Here is a 23,885-nt window from a genome sequence, read left to right as displayed (position 1 = left end):
TGTAAGCTGGTAGTGTTACAACGCATTCTCTAAAAGCAACTCTTACTACCCATGGCCACATATTCACTGAATCCAAAGAATTTTCATTTTTTTGTTTGCTAAAATAATTATTAAAATTATTTCTGCAACAGAGAATCTATAGCTAGTTTCTTTCAAAGTTAAACTGTCTCATTCTAACTGAGGTCTTTCCTAATTACTCCCAACCACTATTGCCTCTCCACCCTAAAAATCACTTTGTAATTACCACAGATATATTTTGAATATCATCATAAATATGCATATTGTCTCCCTGATAGAATATAAGTTCCTTGTGGTCAGTATCTCCTTTTCCCCTTTGTGTCCTCATGGCTTAAAACAGTGTCTGATACACAGTAGGTACTTTAATAAGTGCTTATCTACATTCTAAAATCTGCATCCAAAGTCTAGTCTCTACCTGCCTGGTAAGCTGAGATTAAGGAATTATATGGCTAGAAACTAATAGTGATAATAAGAATATGTTTGTTATTCATAAATTCAATTTTCTAAATATATCTAAAATATATTTTGACCTTATAATCTATAATAGTGCCTTAAATGTAGACTTTCCTATAGGTTTTTTAAGGAAAATTTCTGTACAAAAACATATAGAAAGGATGTTCATAATATTTTTAGTGTTCTCCACTGAAGCTGAAAGTTTTTCTTTAATTCAAAGATGAAGAGCTACAGTACTAATGAAGAGTTTTTAACCATCCAGAGGACATTATCTATTATTTAGATGAGATTTAATTAAAGGTTTTGTCATGTAATTAATGTTTACTACCATCAAGTTTTGTTTTGTTTTGGTTTTTGTTTTTAAGATTGAATTTGACATCAAAAAAGGAGTCCTGATACTTTTCGAGAAAAGTATCACATTCTTTGGGAAAGGGAGAAATTCATGGCAGGAATAATATATTTCATTTTTATTCTAATTCAGTTTTTATTACTTGCCCTTAATTCTTCTGCTTGAATATTTTAAATGAAAATTTGTGGAGGAATCACAGGGAGGTGGTCATTCAAAGTCTGAAAGAACCCACAAAGCTTATGAAAAACTAGAAAAGCCAAAATAGACTTACTAATAGATTGTTGCAGAGGAGAGGAGAGGGTAAAAGAAGAGTGGTGGTAAGGATGTGTTAGAACCAGCCTGAAGGGACTCTCATAAGTAGGTTGTTAAATTTTCAATGTCAATGTTTCTGGAAATCAGCAAATACTACAAATCAGCACTTTGTTGTTGGTTTTTATTGTTGTAATTGAGGGTTGTCTTTCAGTGTAGAGAGAGAGAAAAAGAGTGGAGAACTCCCTTATCAAAACGGGGTTCAGGGGAGACAGCTGATATAATGGAGAAAAGGTTTGGGTATGGTAAAGGGAACAGGATTTAGGGGAGGACAGCTGAGGTTTAGGGTTGGCTCAGAGAGAGGAGAGGGGTTTTGAATATTTCCCCCCTTCTGCCTTCCCTCCTTAACTATGGCTGCTCTCCCAGATTTGTTCTTGTCTCTCTTGTCCCCCCTCCAGTTCCAGAGATCAAAGGGTTTCTTCTTCAGAAGATGTCTCTCCCCTTCATCTGCTCACTCACACTTGATTCACAGCTTGGGGAAAAGATAACTACTTTAATGTCAATTAACTCAATCAGGGTAATACAAAAGAATAACTGGCAGGGAAAGAATTGAAGGGGAAATTGGGGAAAAGGAGTCCATTTCTCTAGCTAAAACCCTTTTCCTCCCTCCTCGAGTTTGGGGGGAACTTAGGCCTTGACAGCCTGAGCACCTTCAGAGAAAGTCAAGCTGACTCACCTTGGGTTTGGCCCCTTGGCTACAGTTCAGACCGGGGGCAACAGGAGCTGAGGTAAAGTCTGACCAGAGACTCAAAATGCCCTTTCTCAGGTTTCTCTTCAGTGAGTCTTTTCAATTTGGGAAATGATGGGGGAAAGAATTTCCAGTCATAAACAGGGAAAAGTTGGGTAACCATCAGGAGAAAGTCTTATTCACCCCTCCCTCTTCGGCTTCTCCCAACTGAGAGACCAACTGCTCTTTAGAAGGGAACTTCCTGCTTCTCCTCAAGATTCCATCCTCCTGGGGCCCCTCCCCCTTTGAGGTGATCAGTTCCACACACTCTTCAGCCTGGCATTTTTTCTTTATGTGCCATCCTCTATCACATTGTCTAGACTTAAGAAAGTAATGGAGAATGTTAATAATTCAGATTAAATTTAAAAGTGTAGCATGCAAAATATGGATTGTATGAAAGCACTGGTATAACCTATATCAGATAATTTACTGCCTCGAGGAGGTAGATGGGAGAACATCTGAATCCAAAAATTCAGAAAACAATTGTAAAAAATTGTTTCTACATGTAAATGAAATAATTAATTGATTAATTTTAAAGTGTATAAATAAAGTATATAATAAAAAAATAATTTTTTTGTATGGAAAACCAGTTTTCAAACATTTATGACCACATCCCTGGGTAGATGCTTCATCAGGATTACTCTGGGCAGGATATTGAATAAACCATATGTAGAAGAAAAGTTGGTTTACTGGATCTCAAGAAATAATTTCACACTACTACTCAAGAAAATATAAGCTCCCCATTACCCTTAATACCTGCCAATGGAACAATACATGGCCCATTCTTTATACTCACAGGATGATGCAGAAAGACAAGAAGACAACTAAATAAGCATTCATGAGACTTATTTAGATGTCTGCTTGTAAGACAGAGTTAGGAGAAAAATCCAATGACTTTTCCCTGAGCTCTGGGTCAGTGTCTACCATCAACTACAACTGACTAGAGAAGTCTGGAGACATTAGTCTAGGAACTAACACTTAAGGAGTTAAGTAGGTAGCAGAACCAAGAATATTCCCATAGATTGCAAATTGAAATCATCAAGTAGGGGCTACTAGATGGCACAGTGAAAAGAGTTTCAGGGCCAGAGTCAAGAAGACCTGAATTTATATTTGATTTCAGATATTTACTAGCTGTGACACTAGGCAAATAATTAAAAACAACTTCTGCTTGCCTCAGCTGTCTTGTCTGTAAAATGAAGTTAATAACAGGATCTACCTCTCACAGTTGTGAGAATCTAAACATATTTAAAAATATATATATATGTATTTATTTGTTTTTTACATTAAAATACCCCCATTAACTCTGCCCCTCCATCCCTCCCTTCCTCCAATTAGAGGAAGCATCATTTGACAAAAAAGATAGATAGATAGATAGATAGATAGATAGATAGATAGATAGATAGATAGATAGATAGATATGGATATACAACTATGTAATTATATCATTTTCATTTATCAGTTCTTTCTCTGGAGGTGAACCATTCTTCAAACAATATCTCTGTGGCTGTATATGATGTTCTCTTGGTTGTACTTGTTTCACTCTTCATAATTTCATGAAGGTTTTTCCATGTTTTTTTCCAAAATTAACCTGTTTATCATATCTTATGGTATAATAGCATTCCATAGCAACCATATGCCATAACTTGTTTATCCATTTCCCACCTGATGAGAATCTCTTCAATTTCCAGTTCTTTGCCACCACAAAGGCTCTTTTCCTTTTTCCCTGATCAGCTTAGGAAATAAAATGAATATTAGTATTCCTGGATCAAAAGTTATATGAGCCAGGAATATTGTTCTCCAAAATATTGAGTTGGATCAGTTCACAGTTCCACCAACATTATATTACTGTCTCCACTTGTCCACTTCCCCGCCAACATTTGTAATTTTGCCCTTTTATTATTTTAGCCAATTTGATAGATGTGAGCTATTTCAGTTTGATTTGTATTTCTCTAATCGATAATAATTGAGTGCATTTTTGTAGAGTTTTATGTAACTTTGATTTCTTCATCCAAAAACTGTCTGTTTATATCTTTTTACCACTTCAAATTAGGGAAGGCTCATGATCTTACATATTTGACAAAGTTCTCAGTTTGTTTTAGATGTGAGACCTCTATCTGAGAAACTGTCTTTTTCCAATATACTGCTTTCCTTCTATTCTTGGCTCCATTATTTTTATTTCTACAACAATTTTGATGTATTTAAAATTATCTATTTTATATCTCACAATGATTTCTATCTCATTTATTCATAAATTCTTCTCATTTCCATAAATCTGATGGGCAATATATTGACTGTTGTAATTTGCTTATGATATCTCCATTTATGCCTGGGTCATGTATCCATTGTCATCTTAATAAATGGTGTAAAATATTGTTCTAAATCTAGTTTCTGCTAGACTGCTTCCCAGTTTTGCCAATGATGTTTACCAAAGAATAAATTCCTATTCCAAAAACTTGGATATTTTCTGTTGCCAAACACATAATTACTATAATCTTTATAAATGTCTGTTGTATGTCTGTTTTGTTTCATTTATCTACTTTTCTGTTTTTTAGACAGTGCCAGATAGTTTTGGCAATTACTGCTTTATAATATAGTATGAAACCTAGTACTGCAAAATCTCCTTCCTTTACATTTTTAATTAATTACTTTTATATTCTTTACAAATGAATTTTATTATTTTTTTCTAGCCCAAGAAATATTTTTGCTAATTTAATTGGGATGACATTGAATAAGTAGATTATTTTAGATAAGATTCTCATTTTAACTATATTGCTTCTGCCTACCTGTGAACAATTAATATTGCTTCAATTAATTAAACCTGACTTTATTTGTATAAAAAGCACCTTATAATATTATGTTCATGTTATGTTAGTTTTGGCAGAGATATACTTAGATAATTTATTCAATCTATGGCTATTTTAAATGAGTTCTCTTTTACTATTGCCCTTATAGGACATTGTTAGTATTATACAGAAATGATGATAGCTCCCATGGGTTTATTTAAAATCCTGCTACTTTGCTAAAATAATTGATAGTTTCAACTAATTTCTAATTGAATCTCTAGGGTTATATATATACATATGTAATATGTATATATGTACATATGTGATATGCAAAAATTGAAAGTTTTATTACATCATGGCCCATTCTGATTCCTTCAATTTCTTTTTCTTCCCTTTTTGCTACTGCTGGCATTTCTAATACAATATTAAATGACATTGGTTACAATGGATATCCTTTTTTCACTCCTGAAGGCTTGTAACAACTCCATTATAGATGTTTGCTGACAGTTTTAAGCATATACTTATAATTCTAAGGGAAAATTCATTAATACCCATGCTTTCAAGTGTTTTCAATAAGAATGAGTTCTGTATTTTGTTAGAAAGCTTTTTCTTCATCTGGATCTAATCATAAGATTTTGTTATATCATTTGTTATAATTAATTATATTAATAATTTTCTTATGTTAAACAATCTCTGTATGAGTGATATGAATCCCATTTGGTCAGAATGTATAATCTTTGTGATATCTTCTTTTAGTTGCCTGGCTAATATTTTAATTAGGAATTTTACATCTACATTCATTAATGAAATTGGCCTATAATTTTCTTTCTCTGTTTTTCCTCTTCCTGCTCTAGGTATCAGCATGATATTTGTTTTATAAAAGGTGTTTGGCAAGACTCCTTCTTTACTAATTAATCTAAATATTTTATTTAGTATCAGAATTAGATGATATTTAAATGTTTGATGGAATTCACTTGTAAATACATCTGTTTATGACACTTTTTTCTTCGGAAGATCATTGCCTGGCACATTGTAAGCACCAAAATAATATTAACTATTATTATCTGTATCATCATCAAATTCATAATGGCAATCTTGAGCCATCAGAAAATAGAGATATTATTCTTACTCTTATTTTTTATAATAATAATTGCTAACATTTCTATAACACTGGGATTTGCAAAGTACTTCAAAAGCTTTAACTTATTTGATTTTCACAACAACCGTATTATGTAGGTGCTATATAGCCATTTTCTGCATGAAGAAACTGAGGTCAAATAAGGTTATATTACTTTTCTAATATCATATTGCTAATAAATGCCAAAGGTGCTATTTCAACTCAGGTCTTTCTGACTCCAAATCCCAGCATTTTACTACATCAGTCATTCAACAAGTGCTTATTTTGTGCCAAGAAATGTGTTCAGTATTTTAATTATACAAAAGTGTATTGGATTGCCTTGGGAATTAGTGGGCTACCCCTCAGAGGTCTTTAAGTATAGACTAGATAACAACTTGTTAGGTATACTACATACAGGGAATTTATTTGGGAAATATGCTTGGACCAAATGGACTTTGAGAACCTTTCATATTTAAAATTCCAGCATTTGATTTTACCATATTGACAATGTCAACAGGTAAGATGAAGTACAAGGTGCTTGTAAATCCGTATTAACTTATATCAATCCACATTTCACTGGAAATCCTATGGGGTGAGGAACCTTTTCCTTATTCCTTTTTAAGCAAAACCCAAGTTTTCTTACTCTTAAGGCATCCATGGTGGGGACAGGAGTGGGATATAGTGAGAAGGGGAAAGGGAACAAGTCTCTGTAAGGATTTGAGTAATTGAGTTCAGTCATAACCTACAGGTAGGTACCCACAAACCATTCCATCTCTTAAGAGCTTGACATCATATGTTTTAAAGATAAGTGTAATCAACAAAGTGAGAAAAAAACAGACAATTATCCTCTCTTTAACAAAGTGCTTAGCATAGAATAGAGCTCAGAATATAGTAGGTACTTAATAAATGTTTTATCGATTGATTGGCTTCTTTCCAATATCTGTGGACTTAATATAAATTACCCATAGACCTTCAGAGATAACCTAGACTCACAACAATATAATCAGAGTAACAGATAATTAAGGCTTATCCAAAGTCACACCAATAGTTGTTGATGGAGCTAGAATATGAACTCAGGTGTCCTGGGTACTTATTCCACTGGATGGAACCTGATCATTTTACCAAAAAGGATCTTAAATATGGCCCAAGGACATAGCTCTGGGTTCTTGAGCTTGAAAGTGAACAATAGAGCTATGAGAAATAGAAAGGCAAAATTGTGTGCTGGAAAGAGCTTAAAGGGACTCTCAAGCAGATGGTTGGATTTTTAGTATGAGTATTTACCCCTTGGGAATTAGCAAAGCTACAAATCAGGGCTGGATTTATTATTTTTATTGTTTAGATGGAATAAAAATAGATAAATTATAAAAATAGGATATAATATAAAAATAATAAACATAATGTAAACATAAATATGTAATAAAACATAATAAAGTCATCAATGCAGGATTCAACTTAAAAGGAGGTCCTGAGTACATGTTTTGTTTAGATCTCAACATTAACTTTATCAGCATGCCACTGGTAAACTAGGTAAAGAAACTATTTAAGAAAATGGAAAAGGGTAAGATAGTTTATTATAGCCTTTCAAGTCAAGGGAGTTAGAAAACTATCTATTGAAATCAGAGCAGTGCAGTGAGCTGAGGTCATATAATTTGAGCAAGTGGTTAGCAAAACCATTCTCTAAAGCCCTATTAATATAGCAGGTAGGGAAGAAAATGCCCTTGTGATTATTTAAATTTTAATGAGAACCAGAAATATAGTCACAGAGTCTTGGGTTGTACATTTACTAGACAATATGACACAATAATATAAGGGTCACTTCTTTATTGCTGGGTAAAGCCACAACAGCAGCATGTAGTCTTAGAAGCAAAAGCACGGACATAAAATTCAGGAAACATTAGGTCTTCTTCTGACTTTATCCTTCATTTTTTATAGGACTTCAGCTTGGAATAGTGGAAAGAATATTGTTTTTAGTGTCAAAGGCTCATGGCTCAACTCCCAGCCTTGCCAACTGGTGCCCATGTGGCCTTGAATATCTGCAGGTTTCACTTTTCTCATCTTTAAAATGAAGTATTGGACTAAATAGAAAATAAAGTTCATTCCAGCTATAAATTTGTGAGCCTGTGACCATCCCTGTGCCCCATGTTTTCTGGTGCTGACTAGAGATTTTATTGTTTTACCCTTCAAAAAGAAATTAGATGAAAATTCTATTTAGGACTCATAAGAAAAAAAGGATTCTGCTATATACTGCTAGGAAAAAGTCACTTAATATGTCTTGGCCTCAGACTCCTCCTCTATAAAATAAGGTGTTACTATGGTCTCTACTCACCAAGATCCTAAAATCTTATGAGGGTAGAAGAATAAAAGGATAGAACTGACCCAAGCCAGGCTACATATAAAGATGTAATCTGTAAGTGCTTCAAAATAACAGCTGTGATATCTGAAATGCAAAGAATGACTCTATTTGTCATAATACTCATGTACCTTATGTGAGCAGAAGTCCACAACTGAAACAATAGTGTTTCCTAAAAAGGGAGGTTTGTAATTTTATATGGAAAAAAAGTAGAAGTCTGGAATATTCAATTTCTGGTTTTGCTACCACTACAAATTTAATAGTGGTTGCTAGGTGGCACAGCAGACTATTTGGCCTAAAGAGAAAGATCTGAATTCAAATTCACTCTCAAATATTAGCTATGTAAATCTAGGCAAGACACTGAATTGTGGTCTGCCTCAATTTCCTCCACTATAAAAAGAAGAAACTTATAGAACCTAACTCTCAGGATGATTGTGAGGATAAAAGGTGATAATATTTGTATAAATGTTTAGCACAATATCTGTACATAGTAGGTGCCTAATAAATGTTTGTTTCCTTCAGTATTTCAATAAAAACTCAGCTGCCATTATGATCCAAAAAGAGATGGTTCCACTCTTTAGGAGGTTCTAAAAAAGCATTCTAGCAGATAAAGATTTACCTTGTCACTATTTCTTGCCATTTAACTTTAGAAGAAAAAACAAGAAAATATTCATCTATGTTTTCTATCTCATGCCTGAAAGTGATAGCAATAAGCAAAATTCTCACTGTGTATTCTTTCCAGATGAACTGAAACTAGACAGCTAAATCAGTAATGCCATCTAACATGGTCATATTAGCTCAGTGATGCAGAAAAGCCCATCTGTAGTATCATAAATTTGACTAAACTAGGGGAGCAAACTAAAAAGCCTTGTATAGCGGTTAATTCAAGGAAATCTTTTTAAAGGAGTATAATGTAACTGATGACAAATGAATAATAGCAGGCATCTGACCATGCGTATGTAGTAATACGTTTGCTGAAATGATCTATAAACTGCTTTAGAACTCAATTTCCCATGCATTTTAAAAAGAACAACTTATCAAATGATTTTGTTGCAGTTCACTAAGTTTTAAGTGTGGGCAATTGACTCAAGTTTTTGTAATTTGTTAGGAGAAATATGTAAGAGCATTTTCCTAAACAGCTGCCATGATGTGTATCTATTTAATCTTATTTGTACAGATTGGAAAAGGGCACCTCCAACTATTGTCTACATCCTGTTTATCTGTGGCTTATTGGATAATACACTTGTTTGGGGGGTGATATCTTTGGCATCTTTTTTTAAAATATAAAATAGGTACATTTTAACTTCAATGATGCCCAGCACCACTATTAGATTACAAATGGAAGATTTAGTGATGAAAGTGTAGCATTTGATTAGAAAAAACAAAATGGGATACTTAATAGAGTTATTATTCCAAATTGCCTATTGTGCAGGAACCTCACTGAAATGCATTCTGATTCATAACATTAGAAGGTCACATCTTCAATCAGAGCAGGAATAATCCCCCTACTCAAGGGAAAAAAGAATAAGAAGGAAAAGCAGTAATAAAAGGAAGAACTCAGCTTAGGACTGCCTCATTTTCCTCAGCACAAAACAGGGATGATTATAGCACCTAAATCTCAGGATGGTTGTGTGATCAAAGAAGATGACATTTGCAAAGTGTTTAGCACAGTGCCTGTTACACAGTACCTAATAATTTTTCCTTCAATTAAATATTTCCATAAAACTCAACTGATCATTGTATACATATGTATCTGGATCACAATGATCAGTTGAGTTCATCTATGATATATATATATATCATAGATGATATTTTCATCCAGCTAACATGCAGGCAGTATAAGCACTGCCTTTGGCCATCCTACTCTATAAAAAGGCTGGCCAGGTGTCAGATTCCATTAATGTAGGCCCACCAACAAGCCACGTCTATACATTTGGACAACCCAAGTGCACAAGTATATCATATATTAACAAATGTGTTAATTCTCATTTTAGAACAATTTGCCCCCAATATTTCACATTCTTAGAAGATAATTTCCTCAAAGTGAATTGTTGAGACAATGAAAAATCCTCGTTTTCTTTCTAATATAAATTGAGTATATACTGAGTTTCAAGGCTCCAAGAAAACTTAATCTTGAATTAGCTCAATATATGCTTATAGAGCACCCATTGATATAACACCAAATTATATTCTGTAGAACATTTTTAAAACAGAGGAGGAGGAGAAAGAGAAGAAAGAGAAGAAAGAAAGAAAGGAAGAAAGGAAGAAAGAAAGAAAGGAAGAAAGGAAGGAAGAAAGAAAGAAAGAAAGAAAGAAAGAAAGAAAGAAAGAAAGAAAGAAAGAAAGAAAGAAAGAAAGAAAGAAAGAAAGAAAGAAAGAAAGAAAGAAAGAAAGAAAGATAGAAAGATGCATAAGGAAATACTAGAGAATCAAAGATCTAGTGTGGCAGTTTAACACAAGTAATATATATTCAAGTATTAAAGAACTGCAAAGGAAAAGTTACTAGGGGAGATAAGTCTTAACCAGCTCTTTAAAAAGGAATGTGAGTTGCTAGAAAGGGGACAATAGTTCCATCCAGAGAAGGAGTGGTGTGGGAAAACCCATGCCTGGGCAACCAAGCAGGTCTGACTAGAGTGTTGGAAGCCCATTCTAGACTTTGACATTGGCAAAATTTGAATCAGTATAATTAACATAAGAAAGTAAAGTCCTGAATGCTGCATTGAAAAGTTTTTATTTTATCCAAAGTGATTAAAATAATTAAAATCAAGTTTGATTAATATGTTTCTGGCAATTATCTGCTAATAAATTAGATAGGGAAGGAGAAAGACTAGAAGGGTTTTGTTTTGTTTTGTTTTTTTAGATAGACTATTGTAATTCAAATTAGAGGTGGAGAAAGACTGGGTGAGAATATTAGCTAAAAAAGTGGAAAACAGGATTATAAATTTGGAGGTGTAACATATTTAAAATCATCTAAAGGAGGGGCACTTCACCTTCCCTTTTGTGTGTTGTGGATCTCTGAGCAGTCTGAGAAAGCTTATAGACTTCTCAGAAAAATGTTTTCAAATACATAAAAAAATCAAGTTCATGCCCCAGTTTTAGAATTCTTGTCTTGGAAATTTACCTAACAATCATGAGAGCTTAAATGACAACTTGTTCAAGGACATTATAGTTAGTACCTCAAAAGTAGGACTGAAGGCTAGGACTTAAGGTCCACTACATCATATTGCACCTCATATTGGCACTGTTGTAATTAGTTAAATAGAAATCATTTAAAAGGATTCATTTATAATTCCTTTTTTATATTCCATTTTCTCAATCAATAGATACCAATGAGCTACTATTGACACATCTCCCAGAGTCTTTGGTGGACCAATGTTGAGATCCTGGGCTCTTGATCTTGGGAAAGGTCAAAATAATTTTGGAATACTGTACCTATCCGGATTTAAAGAGAAAACTTACTAAAATAAAACTTATGCACATCAGTATTTTCACCAAAAATGAATGACAGGCTTTCCAACCCCCATACCGGTATTCCAGATATACGATAAGGGTACTGAAGTTTCACAGGACCATAGGAACATAGATTTAGAGGTAGAAGAGACCTTAGATGCCATTTAGCCCAATCCTCTAATTTTACAAATAAAAAAGAAATACTTTCTATTTCACCCAACTCAAAAAATACATGACTGTAATGACATAGGTGTTCATGAACAAATGCATGAAACAAAAAATATTCAAATAGCCATTAAACTCATTAGGTTCTTTCTGAAAGATAAAGACACTTTAGGAGACTGTTGAAAACATGTCTTGTAATCACTCCAGACCTGAACTCACAATAGCCAATTTCATAAGATCCAATATTCTTAACCTAAATGAGGACATAGCTTCAGTCTTCCAACTAAAGAGTAATTTTTTGATAGTATTCTTTTTATCTAAATGTCACTCCAGTGAAGAAATCTTTTCTCTCTAAAAATTTGAAACCTAAATTTCAAACTTTAGCAGTCCACCCCTAGCTATGGGCAAGGGAAACAGTTGGTATGTAAAGATTGCCTTAGAAGAGAGCATGCTCAGTCTTGAGCATGCTCAGTATTGCATGTGGCTGGAAAAGCCTCTGACCCTTGACCCCAGCTTCTCCCAGGTTAGGTGGGAACACAGGTTTCTTTGTGCTCACCTGGTTGAGAGAAACCACACCTATACCTTGTCATTAACCAATGATAATCATCCCTATGTACTGTGTATATTTGCATATCAAAGAGATTAAATATGCCCCAGCCAGCTCCACCTTTCTCTCTTCTGCTCTTCCTCCTTTCCAGCTCACACTGATGCCTGTCCTTGCTGGAGCCTGGCCAAAGGCCAGGCTCCATCTTTAATCTTTCTCTATCATTTCTCCGACCTGTGTGGTATTGAATCTGGATCTCTGGAATGGTAAAAGCCTTCGAAATGGTCCTTTGATCAGAGCTTGGCTGTGGTTCATTGACATTTAATAAAGCATGCATTTGTGACTCATTCCTGCCACCTCATATCTCTAATTCGACTCTGTCATCCCCCTCGTGGTATCTAAAACTTCTATCCTTTCTCTATCTTCCTACCTTAAAGCTTCTCTCTCCCCTCTGAGAAAGCTTTACAAACTGAGACCCTGAAAAACACCCATGAAGTAACTCCTAAGACCAAAAACATCCATTCTAAGGATCACCCATCTCTTACCTGTGCTGAGGTCCAGGATTAAGAGTTGCAAAAATTATTTTCAAGATCAATAGAGGAAAGCATAGGCCACTTGTCATGTGCTTCTCCTGCAAATTGCATGTTTTGATGGGAAAAGAGAGGTAGGTGGTATAAATCCCATCTCCCACTTTGCTATGCTACAATTTGTAAGTTCAATGGAGAGAAAATTCAGGATAAAAATGGATCAAATATTATAGATCACAGAAGAGTTAGCTTCTAAGAAATAGTCAATCTTTTCTTCCTCCTTTTGGGATAGTCCTAGGGTCTAAGGAAAATCAGAGCAGTTATCTGTTTCTTCTTAAGCAAAGGATTGAGGTACAAATATACCTCCATGGAACACACTCCTTCCAATAAAGGTGTCCAGTTTATAATCTCATCATACCTATTCAAGCATCCACCAGATCTGATCAGGGGCTCTCCTGATTACCTCTATCATTACTATCAGTGAGGGTGTGGATGGAATAATATCCTAATTCTTATCCCATGAAGATTAAGATAGTGGGGTTTTTTCTTTAAAGTTATTGAAATTATTCTCAAGATTTTATTGGATCAGATGTCTAAAAGTTACTTACATCACTTTACAATCATTTGGACAAAAAAACAGCCACCAGGAGCTTCAATTGCTCTTTCAAATTCTTGGTAGATTACAACTCAGGTATAGGGAACAGGTCTCAGTGATGCTGGCTTGAGGCAGCAGAAAAAGATGCAAGCCATGACCTAATAGTCAATGGACAATGGGCACAAATGTGGGCCCCAATAACAGGAGACATTAGTGGGCAGTAGGCAGAGATTGAGTCACAGTAACAATAGACAGAATGACTCCCAGTTCCATGGTAGCCCAGTGGAAAACACTGGGCACTGAAATGCACAGTGACAAAAAGCAAGCCAACTATAGACTATTATTTTTTGTAATACCTAGCTATTTGGCCCTACTACATTGTTGCTAATATAATATTAAGAAATAATTGTATAAGTACTACCCATGGAGGAGTTGGAGGACCAAAGAGTAGCATTGTTCGGAGTGGCTTGCTTTGGTTGCCTCAGAGGACTAAAGGGCTCATGATTTTGACATTGCTTAATGGTCAACTGAGTTCAACACAATCATGGGGAATTTTGGTCATTCTCAATAATGTTTGGTGGGTGAAACACAATGGGAAATTCATTTAGAGGAGTTCCACTGAGCTGAATCAACTCAAAGGGTTCCTCAATGTCTGTCCTTTAAAATCCTTCTCTTGGGGGAACAAAACCAAGATGGTGGAGAAGATACACAGACCCATATGATCTCTATTAACTACCCTACAAAAAATTTATATAATACCTCAAAATTAATTCTGGAATAGTAGAGCCCACAATAGGACAGAGTGAAACTTTTTTAGGTCAAGATAACTTAAAAAGTCAGCATAAAAGATCTATCTCACTAGAGTGGGAATAGAGTACAGATATATGTGCTGACAAGCCTCACTTCAGCAAGCCTGTGAAGACATTGGAGGTGGCTGAATCAGCAGCAAAGACTCCCAGAACTCTCAGCCACATATGGTAATGGGTTTGGGCAACAAGTCAGAAGAAGACTATCCTTTGCTGGCTCTGGGTGCAGGTCTGTCACATTGCCCACAGGCAGATAGAGCCAGCTGACAGTCCCAGTTAGCAATACTGGTATGAGGAGGAACATTAACACATACCAGTGGTTGCTGCCACAGGTGAGCAAAGGATCTTGGTCATAGTTCCAAGGCAGAAAAGAACACCTGTGGCCAGTCAAAGACCAGAGAATAGTCCAGGAGAATGTTAAACACAGATCTTCTTAGGTAATACAACCTTGGAACAGAGGGCAAGGCTGTGAGTTGAATAAAACAGGATAATACCCCCCCCCAAGAAAATGAAGGGAGGAGAAAGAGAAATGCATTTGGAGAAAGGTGAAGGGGGAGGTAGAATGGAGTCAATTATCTCACATAAAAGATGTATGAATGAGATTTTACAGAAGAGAGGAATATGCAGGAGGCTATCTTACCATATAGGAAAGCAGGAAGGGAAGAGGATAAAGAGAAGGGGTGTGGAGATAGAAGGGAAGCCAGATTGGAGGAGGTAGTGATCAAAAGCAAAACACATCAGGATCCACAGGGTGAAAGGAGAGAGAATAGCATAAATAAGTGGAAAATAGTATGGATGGTAATACACTTTAATTATAATGGTGAAAAAAAATTTACAAGAAGTCTTTCTAATAAGGGGCAGGTGGGTAGCTCAGTGGATTGAGAATCAGGCCTAGAGATGGGAGGTTCTTGGTTCAAATCTGGCCTCAGACACTTCCCAGCTGTGTGACCCTGGACAAGTCACTTGACCTCCATTGCCTAGCCCTTACCACTCTTCTGCCTCGGAGCCAATACACAGTATTGACTCCAAGATGGAAGGTAAGGATTTTTTTTAAAGAAGCCTTTCTAATAAAGGCCTTTTTTCTCAATTACATCGACAAATGAGTCAAATCTATAAGAATACAAGTCATTCTCCAATTGATAAATGGTCCAAAAATATGAACAGGCTGTTCTCAACTAAATGATTAAAGTGATCTATAGTCATGTGGGAAAATGCTCTAAATCATTATTAATTAGAGAAGTTCAAGTTAGAACAATTCTAAGGTACCATTCTACATATATCAGATTAGCTATTATGCCAGAAAAGGAAAATGACACAAGTTAACAGGGATGTAGGAAAGAAAATTGAGACACTAATGCACTGTTGGGCGAGTTATGAACTGATTAAACCATTCTGGAGGGCAATTTGAATCTGTACCCAAAAGACTATAAAACACTACATATCCTTTGATCCAGCAACAACATTATTAAGTTTATGTCCTAAAGAGAAAAAAAGGAAAAGATCTCATATGTATGAAAATATTTATAGCAACTCTTTTTTGTGGTGGTAAAGAATTGGAAAGTTAAGGGATGCCCATTAATTGAGAAATGACTGTGTAAATTAAGCTATAGGATGGTAATGGAATACTATTATTGTGCTACAGAAAATTTTGAGCAAGAAGATTTCAGAAAAACCAGGAAAGACTTACATAAATTTGATGCAGAGTGAAGTAAGCAGAACACAGTTTTGTACAATAACAATATTGCTTAATGAACAAATGTGAATAACTTTTTTCAGCAATATAATGATCCAAGTAAATTCCAAAGGACACTTGAAAAATGCCACCCACTTCCATAGTCTGAATCCAGACCAAAACACACTAACTATATTTCACTTTCTTCTTTTTCACATTTGAGTCTTCTACAAAAGTATTAATATGGAGAAATGTTTTACATGATTTCACATATAAAGTCTATATCAGATTGCTTACTTTCTCAGTGAGAAAGGGAGGGAAGAAGAGAGGGAGAGAATTCAGGACTCAAAATTCCTTCTAAAATGTTAAAAATTAAAATAAAAAATAAGATGTTAAAATTGTTTTTTACATGTAATGAATGAAATAAAATATCAAAAATGAAGGGGAAACATAAAATATTTTTCTTGGTATAGTTATGTAAAACTGCTTTTGTTAATTATTGGATGACTTACGAGTGTCTTATTTTATCCCAGTACTGAACCTAAACTACCAGTGATTACTTTGAGTCAAACTCCAACTCAAACTACATATATTTATTATATTATATTAAAAAGAGAACATCATATTCAAATAGGTTAGATACCATGGACTAGGAAATCGATAGTATTTGGGGGCAACAGGGTATCCTGAAATATTTTCTTTGGCATATTCCCTAATCTCTTCATTTTCTGCACTCTGTCAATTACCCAGATTTCTTTCTTGTCCTCTTTATTTATAGTATACACTTTTTTATATTTAATATGTTCTTTTCAAACTTCAAAGATAGAGATACTAAATACAATATCCTCTACATAGGTGGAGGATAATTAAACAATGAAGTCTAAAGTCTTTGTAGAATTCCATAAGTGATGGGTGACAATGAGAGTGTAAATGAAGCTCTCTTCCTTTCAACAAAATCTTCCACTAGTCCCCAACACACCTTCTACTTCTACCAGGTTTATTGCCTTACTATTTCTCAACTCCCCACCAACTTTGTTCCTTTATCTAGCTCTTTATTTATACTATTTAAAATCCCTTCCTTTCCCCTTTGCCTCCTATCTCTACCTACTTCATTTAAGACTATAGTAAACTTGGTACCTACAGAAATACAATGGATGTGTATATTGAATTTAAATAATACAATATATACAATAGAGTATACTTTCATGTGGTTAGGTAACTCTGACATTGAAAAACATGCACTCTTTTACATCTGACATGGAATGATTGTACTTCTTGTCATTCTTATGGAGTTCTTCAGCAGTATTCCTTGTTCTAGATATGGATGGCTTAGGTATTAATAACTTGTCTTGGATGGTATAGACAGATATTAACAATTCCCAGTTGTTGTTATTGGCTAAAACACATACATATACAGAAAAAAAAATTTAACTTGCAATGTGTTTCTTTTCTTCTCTGTTTTCTTCTTTTATTTTTGCATTTACTTGTAGGCAAACTTTTTGGGTTCAAGTTACCTGGTCTGAGGCTCCTAACATACCGAAAGCAGTCCTTACCACAAGAAGACCCAGATGTGGTGGTGATTGACTCATCTAAGCACAGTGATGATTCAGTGGCCATGAAGCACTTTAAGTCCCCTACAAAAGAAAGTTGCAGCCCCTCTGAAGCAGATGACACAAAAGCATTGATACAACCCAGCAAATGTTCTCCCTTGGTTAACATATCAGGGCCACTTGACCATTCCTCTCCCAAACGACAATGGGACCGACTTTACCCTGACATGCTGCAGTCAAGCTCCCAACTGACCCATTCCAGATCAAAGGAAAGTATTTGTAGTATACGAAGGGCATCTTCAGTACATGATATAGAAGGATTCAGTGTCCATCCCAAGAATGTATTTAGGGACCGACATGCAAGTGAAGGTATGTTTGAAAAAAAATTAAGTATATTTTGATACACCTTGAGAGATTATTTCCTCATTATAGTTGATTTTAAATTGGGCCTTTAGGAGATGAGGGAAAACTCTGACAAAAGGTTAAAGGTTTTGAAAATGTTAAGGTTGACTTTCATAACTATAATGGCTTCCTACTGTGACTCCAGACAGATGACCTGACTTCTCTTTGCTTTTATTTCTCTATTACTACAACAAGCATTCTCTACCTAACCCATATGGTGTTAATTAATTCATGTTGATTATGAGACACTCTTAGGTGATAAACACCATAATACACAATATAATTCATTTTTATTACACTTAGCAAATGATTGTGTGTCCTAGGTGGAAAGAAAGAGGTCAAAGATGGATGCTATAAATAGACCCATTTGATTAAACATCTATTTCTAAAAGAAAGAGTAAATGCAAAGAGATCCAGTGAACTCATCAAAAAGCTGAGAATAGGCCTAATTTAAGTCTATAATCCTTCTGTTTCCATGAATAAAAATCACTCTCAATACTTAGAATGCATTCCATTTTAATTAAATCTATCTCATCTGTCTCTGTCTAGGTTCATGTTAGGTGCCTCCTCTACATGAAACCTTTTCTGATAACTACTTTGCAGACCCCTGGGTAACAGTGATTTCTTCCTTCTAAGATATTCCTAAGATACTTTATTTTGGCCTCTCCTTTTGCACTTTCTTAGTCTTATCCTCTGTCTATATATGCCATGTATTCTGTTTATAGGCCATATTACCCAGATTAGATTATAACCTTCTTAATCATTGTGTCATTTTCCATCTTTGAATTTCTAGAATCTAGCATAGTACATTGCACATAATAAGCAATTAATACATTCTAGCCAAACTAGAAAAGTCTAGATTTGTGATAACATAATGACCTTAAGTACATCAATCCTCTCAACTCTTTTACCATAAAATGTATACTGTTTCATGTAGGGCAAAATACAGTCATTTTTTAAATGAATAATTTTTTATCATTGGTATACTCTTACTTTTTCAAAAGAGTTATTGTGGATTGGACACACATTTCTTGAGTTCCAGGGTACTGTGCTATCTACCTCAGAGGGATAGAAATGCAAGACTGAGCTTATTCCTCCCAATACCTTATCATCTAATTGTAAAATCATGCATAATAACATGCATAATGTGCATAATAACCAATAGTAACAAGGACAACAACAAAAGCCTACTAAAGTATAAATTAGTAGTGTACATTCTAACCAACCCCAATTCAAAAAATTTAGAATTTGTGATGATTTTTATGTTAACAGAACTTACACTAATTAATTTTTAAAAGAACTAGTAAGCACATAAAGTGCTATAAATAGTTCAGTTTTATCCAGTTTTAGTTTGTACTTAAAACACTACTAAAACTATCTCAACATCATTCATTTACATACATTTACTTCACTAATAAAAACAAAATTCTTTTATATTAATTAAAGCAAGTCACATTGTACCCTTATTTGAAAATACCAACATGACTGATTCTTTTGACTAGCATAGTGATATAATTAGAAAAATTCAAACACTTTTCTGTTCAATTAGACTGAAATTCTAATTCTTCACTAATTTATAATGGTCAAGGGTAATGAATATGAGTTTATATTTGACATGTTTGACACCAAAAATAATAGCGATGAGAGATTTTTCTACCAACTCTGTTATCTGAATTATAGGTGGCCTGATCATATAGCAGGGTATTAAAATAATTCAGGCACAAAGTGATAGGAGGCTATATAAAAATAATTAGAAAGGAAGGAGGAAATGGAGTTAAGGAATAAATGGAACCTAGTGATAAATTGGAGACAGAGGCAGAAGAGAGGATTCCAAAATGACTCATTTCAAAATCAAACCTCAGTTTGGGAGAGGGTAGTGATTTTAATAGTACTGTGGAAATTAGAAAGGTATGCTGATCAGGAAAGAAAATCAGTCATGACATCATTTTTGACAAGGTACTTTTGGAGTTTTAGGGAAATATTTAAATCTCCAAGTAACTAGAAATGGAAATCTAGAAGATTATAGAGTAAATAAGAGGTGTCCATTTGAAAGTCATCTGCCAAAAAAACTTGAAAATCTTTATTAAAATCATTTAAGTAGATTAGATTCCCACCAAAAAAAGTAGAAGAACAGAAGGCTTATAACAGATCCAAGTCTAACAGTTATAGAACATTGAAAAGGCCAGGGCAAATGGAGAAAGTAAAAGAGAAAGGAATCACATTCAAAGGATAAGAAGAGAAGAAAAGAACAGTATCATAGGAATTGAGGGGATGCTGAATTTGCTAAAAGGATAATAACCATTCCTTCAGCAATGACATTGAAACTACTCATCTCCACTTTTGGATAGTGAAAGAAGAAGCAAAGATCACAGATAATACATAAACTGGATGTTTAACTGGAGTAAATGTTTAAAGGTCAATCACAGAGCCAGGGGCTACAGAATCAATCTACCACTTTAGTAAATTAAATGATCAAAATAAACACAAACATTCAGGCAAATAGTCAAATTCATTGCTTAGAATCCTGGGGTCAGAAACAAGCAATTTGGGCAAACAACAGTGCACTGCATAGACCTGGACTTAAAACAAAAACAAAACAATGCTGCTGAAATAAAAATTCAATGAAAGTCTAATTTTTGATTGGGTCTTTGTAATCTTCATTCAGTGGTGTTTTAGCATAACTCAATCTTACCTATTTAATGACTGATTTAATATTTCACATGTGTCTTGCATAAGCCAATAATTTACATTGTATGAAAACAGAATTGGCCAATTTAATAGAAACTCAAAACCAAGATTTTACCCAGTCCATTCATACTTTCCTTCTGCATCCCTCCCCTCCCACTTCCAGAACTACCCAGTCACTCCCCAAATGTATATCTTTTTCTTGCTAAAGTCTTTCTTTTGTCATCACTCCTATAGTGATGGAATGAAAAGAGTAGATGTTTTGTTCTTTTCTTGTACTATTGAGCAGTTATAGTTACCCCTAAGTAGACTGAAATAAGATTGACCGGATCTCACAGGACTATGTTCTTTGAAATCTTTTAGAACTGGTCAATTTCTAAGGGGAAATAGAAAAACCTTTTTGTGGATCCATGTTTTTTTCTGTTAATATAATTTGTAGAAAATTTTAAATCTCCTAGGCCAGTTTGGTTCTTAATTCCAATAACTCACTATTTGACAAACAAGAGAGCTTCTTTCCTTGTATATTACATGTTTTCATCTGTTTGCTCTTTTTGGAGTGATGACATGGTTTGGAAAAATTGTGATTTTCAAAGAGTTTGAAGGAGTTTCAGAATAGGAAGCTATATACACACCAACAACTTGGATGTACAGAGTTCAAATGGAAGGGTTTATAATACTTACATACTTATTTCCTGTAATTGTCCTCTTTATCTGTAACTTGTGGCCCAGAAATGAGAGGAAGAATTGGTATTTGATACCTCAGTTCCATTTATATATTGGAATACAAGGAAATATTTAGTTTTACAATTCAATAGATTGAACATTTGCTATTGAAATTGTTTTGATTTTGTGAATTGAAACAATTAGAATATATACCAAGGTTTTGTACATGCTTAGTAGCAGGATAGACATTGCCAAACTGTTGATCATTTTTAAAAAATCTTGGATATATTTGACTAATATTGAAATTACTATTTCAAATCTAATTTTATGACACTTATGCAAAATAAATGCCATAATATAAATGGAAGATTTCACTGTTTGAAAGAAGCCTGAAATCTTTCATATTAATGTTGTCTTGATACACTGAATTTAGCACCTAGAACACAGTGGGAACTTAATATTGAGATATCAAATATATTAAACAATTACATTGGAATTTTGAAAAGATGTTTAATAAATATTTTGAAATAACCAAGTGTTTTTATATGGTTTTACTATTAACACAATTCCCATTAAACATCCGACATAATTCCATTTAGTAGGGTGAGTTGGAGCTACTTAGTTTCTTAAAAAGATGAATAATTCAGTATGGCTGGACACAAATATGGAGTGAAATGGATATAGCCTTATTTGGTCAAATGTTTTCAATGTACTCTTAACAAGAATGTATAACTGCCCAAAATGAAAATTATTTTTAAATATGCAAGACTATATAGTCTTTCGTCCCACATATCTTTTAGGTGCTGCTTCAGGAAACATTGGAATTTGGCACATAACTAGTTTAATATCTTTGCATTGAAATTATTGCCAGCTGATGAAGCCATTCTCCATATTAACATAACTGGACATCACCAAAAAATAAAGTCAAATTACTTTGTAATATTCTCTAAAATGGAACCTTTACGATATCAAATAAATTTAATTTAAATTAATTGTCTTTTTGCATGAATGAAAAATAAATTTTGCTAATTCCAATCACTGGCACAATCTGACCTATTGCATTCTGTTTCTTTGATGTGTTTTACAATGGTAATTCTGAGAACAAAATGCAGTTTTTAGTCTCCTTTTTATCTTTCTCTCCTTTTCTTTGTTCTTACAATGCTGAATACAGACAATGGTCGCCATGTCAAAGGTAATGTACAAGTACAGATTTTGTTATGCTTACAACGCCATGTTATTTGGCATGTTACTTTGCCTGTCATATGACCTGCATAATATCCCATTCTCATGCTGACCTCTATAGGGCCAGGCATGTTATTGAAATAGTTTGGAGTTTGGCTTGATTTTACTAAAGACATTATAATGAACTCCACTAAGTCACTGAACATTATTACTAGCCAGTACTTAAAGGAAGAAGTATGAAAGTAAATTGACAATGGCGCATCTGGAAGACTTAACATATTTAAACTAATTCCACTGGGAAAGAGGTATATAGATCTGTTTCATCTACGAAACAGCTGAGTAGACATAAATGGTGGGAATAGAGATCTATGGGAGTCTCTTCATTTATTCCTCTTTTGTCTCCTTAAAACTAGTTTCACGTTCCTGGATGGCAGGGGGTATGGTTTCAAGTTTACTCTAGTAGTAAAATGTGCATGCATGACATTCATTTCTCGATATTCAATATCACCTTTAAATAGTTTTTAATTGCATTCAAAATTAGGCTCAAATCACTGGTATTAACTGGAGCAGCAATAGGGAAAAGGCTACTCTGCCACAGCATCTAGTGAATTTGGATTTGATTCAAAATTTAAGTTTCCTTTGTCCACTTTCTGTTGTGTCCCATTAAATGCAAGGTGTCACACAAGTTAAGAACAACATCGTTTAATGTCAAATTGAAAACTGTTTTGTCATATTCTCTGTGAGGCCGTGCATGCAGCTAAATATTGTGAGTATTGTAATAACTATTCCTCATTTTGTGCATGTGGGTTGCATGAGCAAATTTTATCCAGCAGCCATCACTGGTTTGCTGAAAAGTCCCTCTTTTGGCTTCTTGTGAATATCAGTGGTGTTCTGTGCACTGCATACTTTTGTTTATTTTTCCCTCCCATGCATTCAGTGCTGGTGAAGATTTTGGATAAATAGCCCTGCAGACTGAAGACCTTACTACAAAAAAGTCTAATTTTGAACAAATAGAAAACGTGGCAGAGTTCCCCCACTTTGATTTTATCCAAAGACCTTAGAATTTGAACTGAAAGGATTACCTGTAATGGTGGGATGGTATTTCAGTCTCTATGGTAAATTCAATCCTGAGCCTATCCACTGTGACTGTCAACAAGGAGGCCAATTAGTGTCAGTTATGGTAATAAGGGTTTTTATGACTACAATTCAGGCATTACCCTGCAACCAACATTATATAGGCAGATAGTATTAACTTTTAGACTGCCAAATTGGGCTATATTTAAAACAAGTGTCTCTTCTGAATTTTATTAATAAGCAATAATCTCATTTTTGCATTTTTACATTCACTTTTTCCTTAATAAAAGGCAACATGAGTTTATTTCTGCTTCAAGAACTAAGTAGTTCAAATAGTCAATATCCATAGCAATCTATTGAAACACTATTTCTGTTTTCCAACTAATTTATTTTGTTCTTCAATTTTTTCACCACTTTAATTTCATTCCCTTTTTTTAAAAATAAAACGGGAAATTTCACACATA

At 34.3% G+C, this 23,885-nt stretch overlaps 1 protein-coding gene across 6 annotated transcripts in view; it reads left to right on the top strand.

Annotated features, from left to right (window-relative positions):
• Nucleotides 1-23,885, top strand: part of KCNH7 (potassium voltage-gated channel subfamily H member 7) — a 629,307-nt gene that overhangs the window by 431,359 nt on the left and 174,063 nt on the right. For 3 of the 6 annotated variants that reach the window (XM_056793961.1, XM_056793958.1, XM_001366877.4), the window contains exons 4-5: nt 17,356-17,784; nt 22,337-22,357. In XM_056793961.1, the coding sequence (XP_056649939.1) occupies nt 17,356-17,784; nt 22,337-22,357 (450 nt within the window). Of the gene's footprint in view, nt 1-17,355; nt 17,785-22,336; nt 22,358-22,760; nt 22,785-23,885 lie in introns of all 6 variants that reach the window. The other 3 variants (XM_056793960.1, XM_056793959.1, XM_056793957.1) reach the window with 2 other exon arrangements.

This window comes from Monodelphis domestica, chromosome 4, assembly GCF_027887165.1.
Source record: "Monodelphis domestica isolate mMonDom1 chromosome 4, mMonDom1.pri, whole genome shotgun sequence".
Classification (NCBI taxonomy): Eukaryota; Metazoa; Chordata; class Mammalia; order Didelphimorphia; family Didelphidae; genus Monodelphis; species Monodelphis domestica.
The sequence above is the reverse complement of the archived record's forward strand: the minus strand, read 5'-3'. Positions and strand labels throughout refer to the sequence as shown.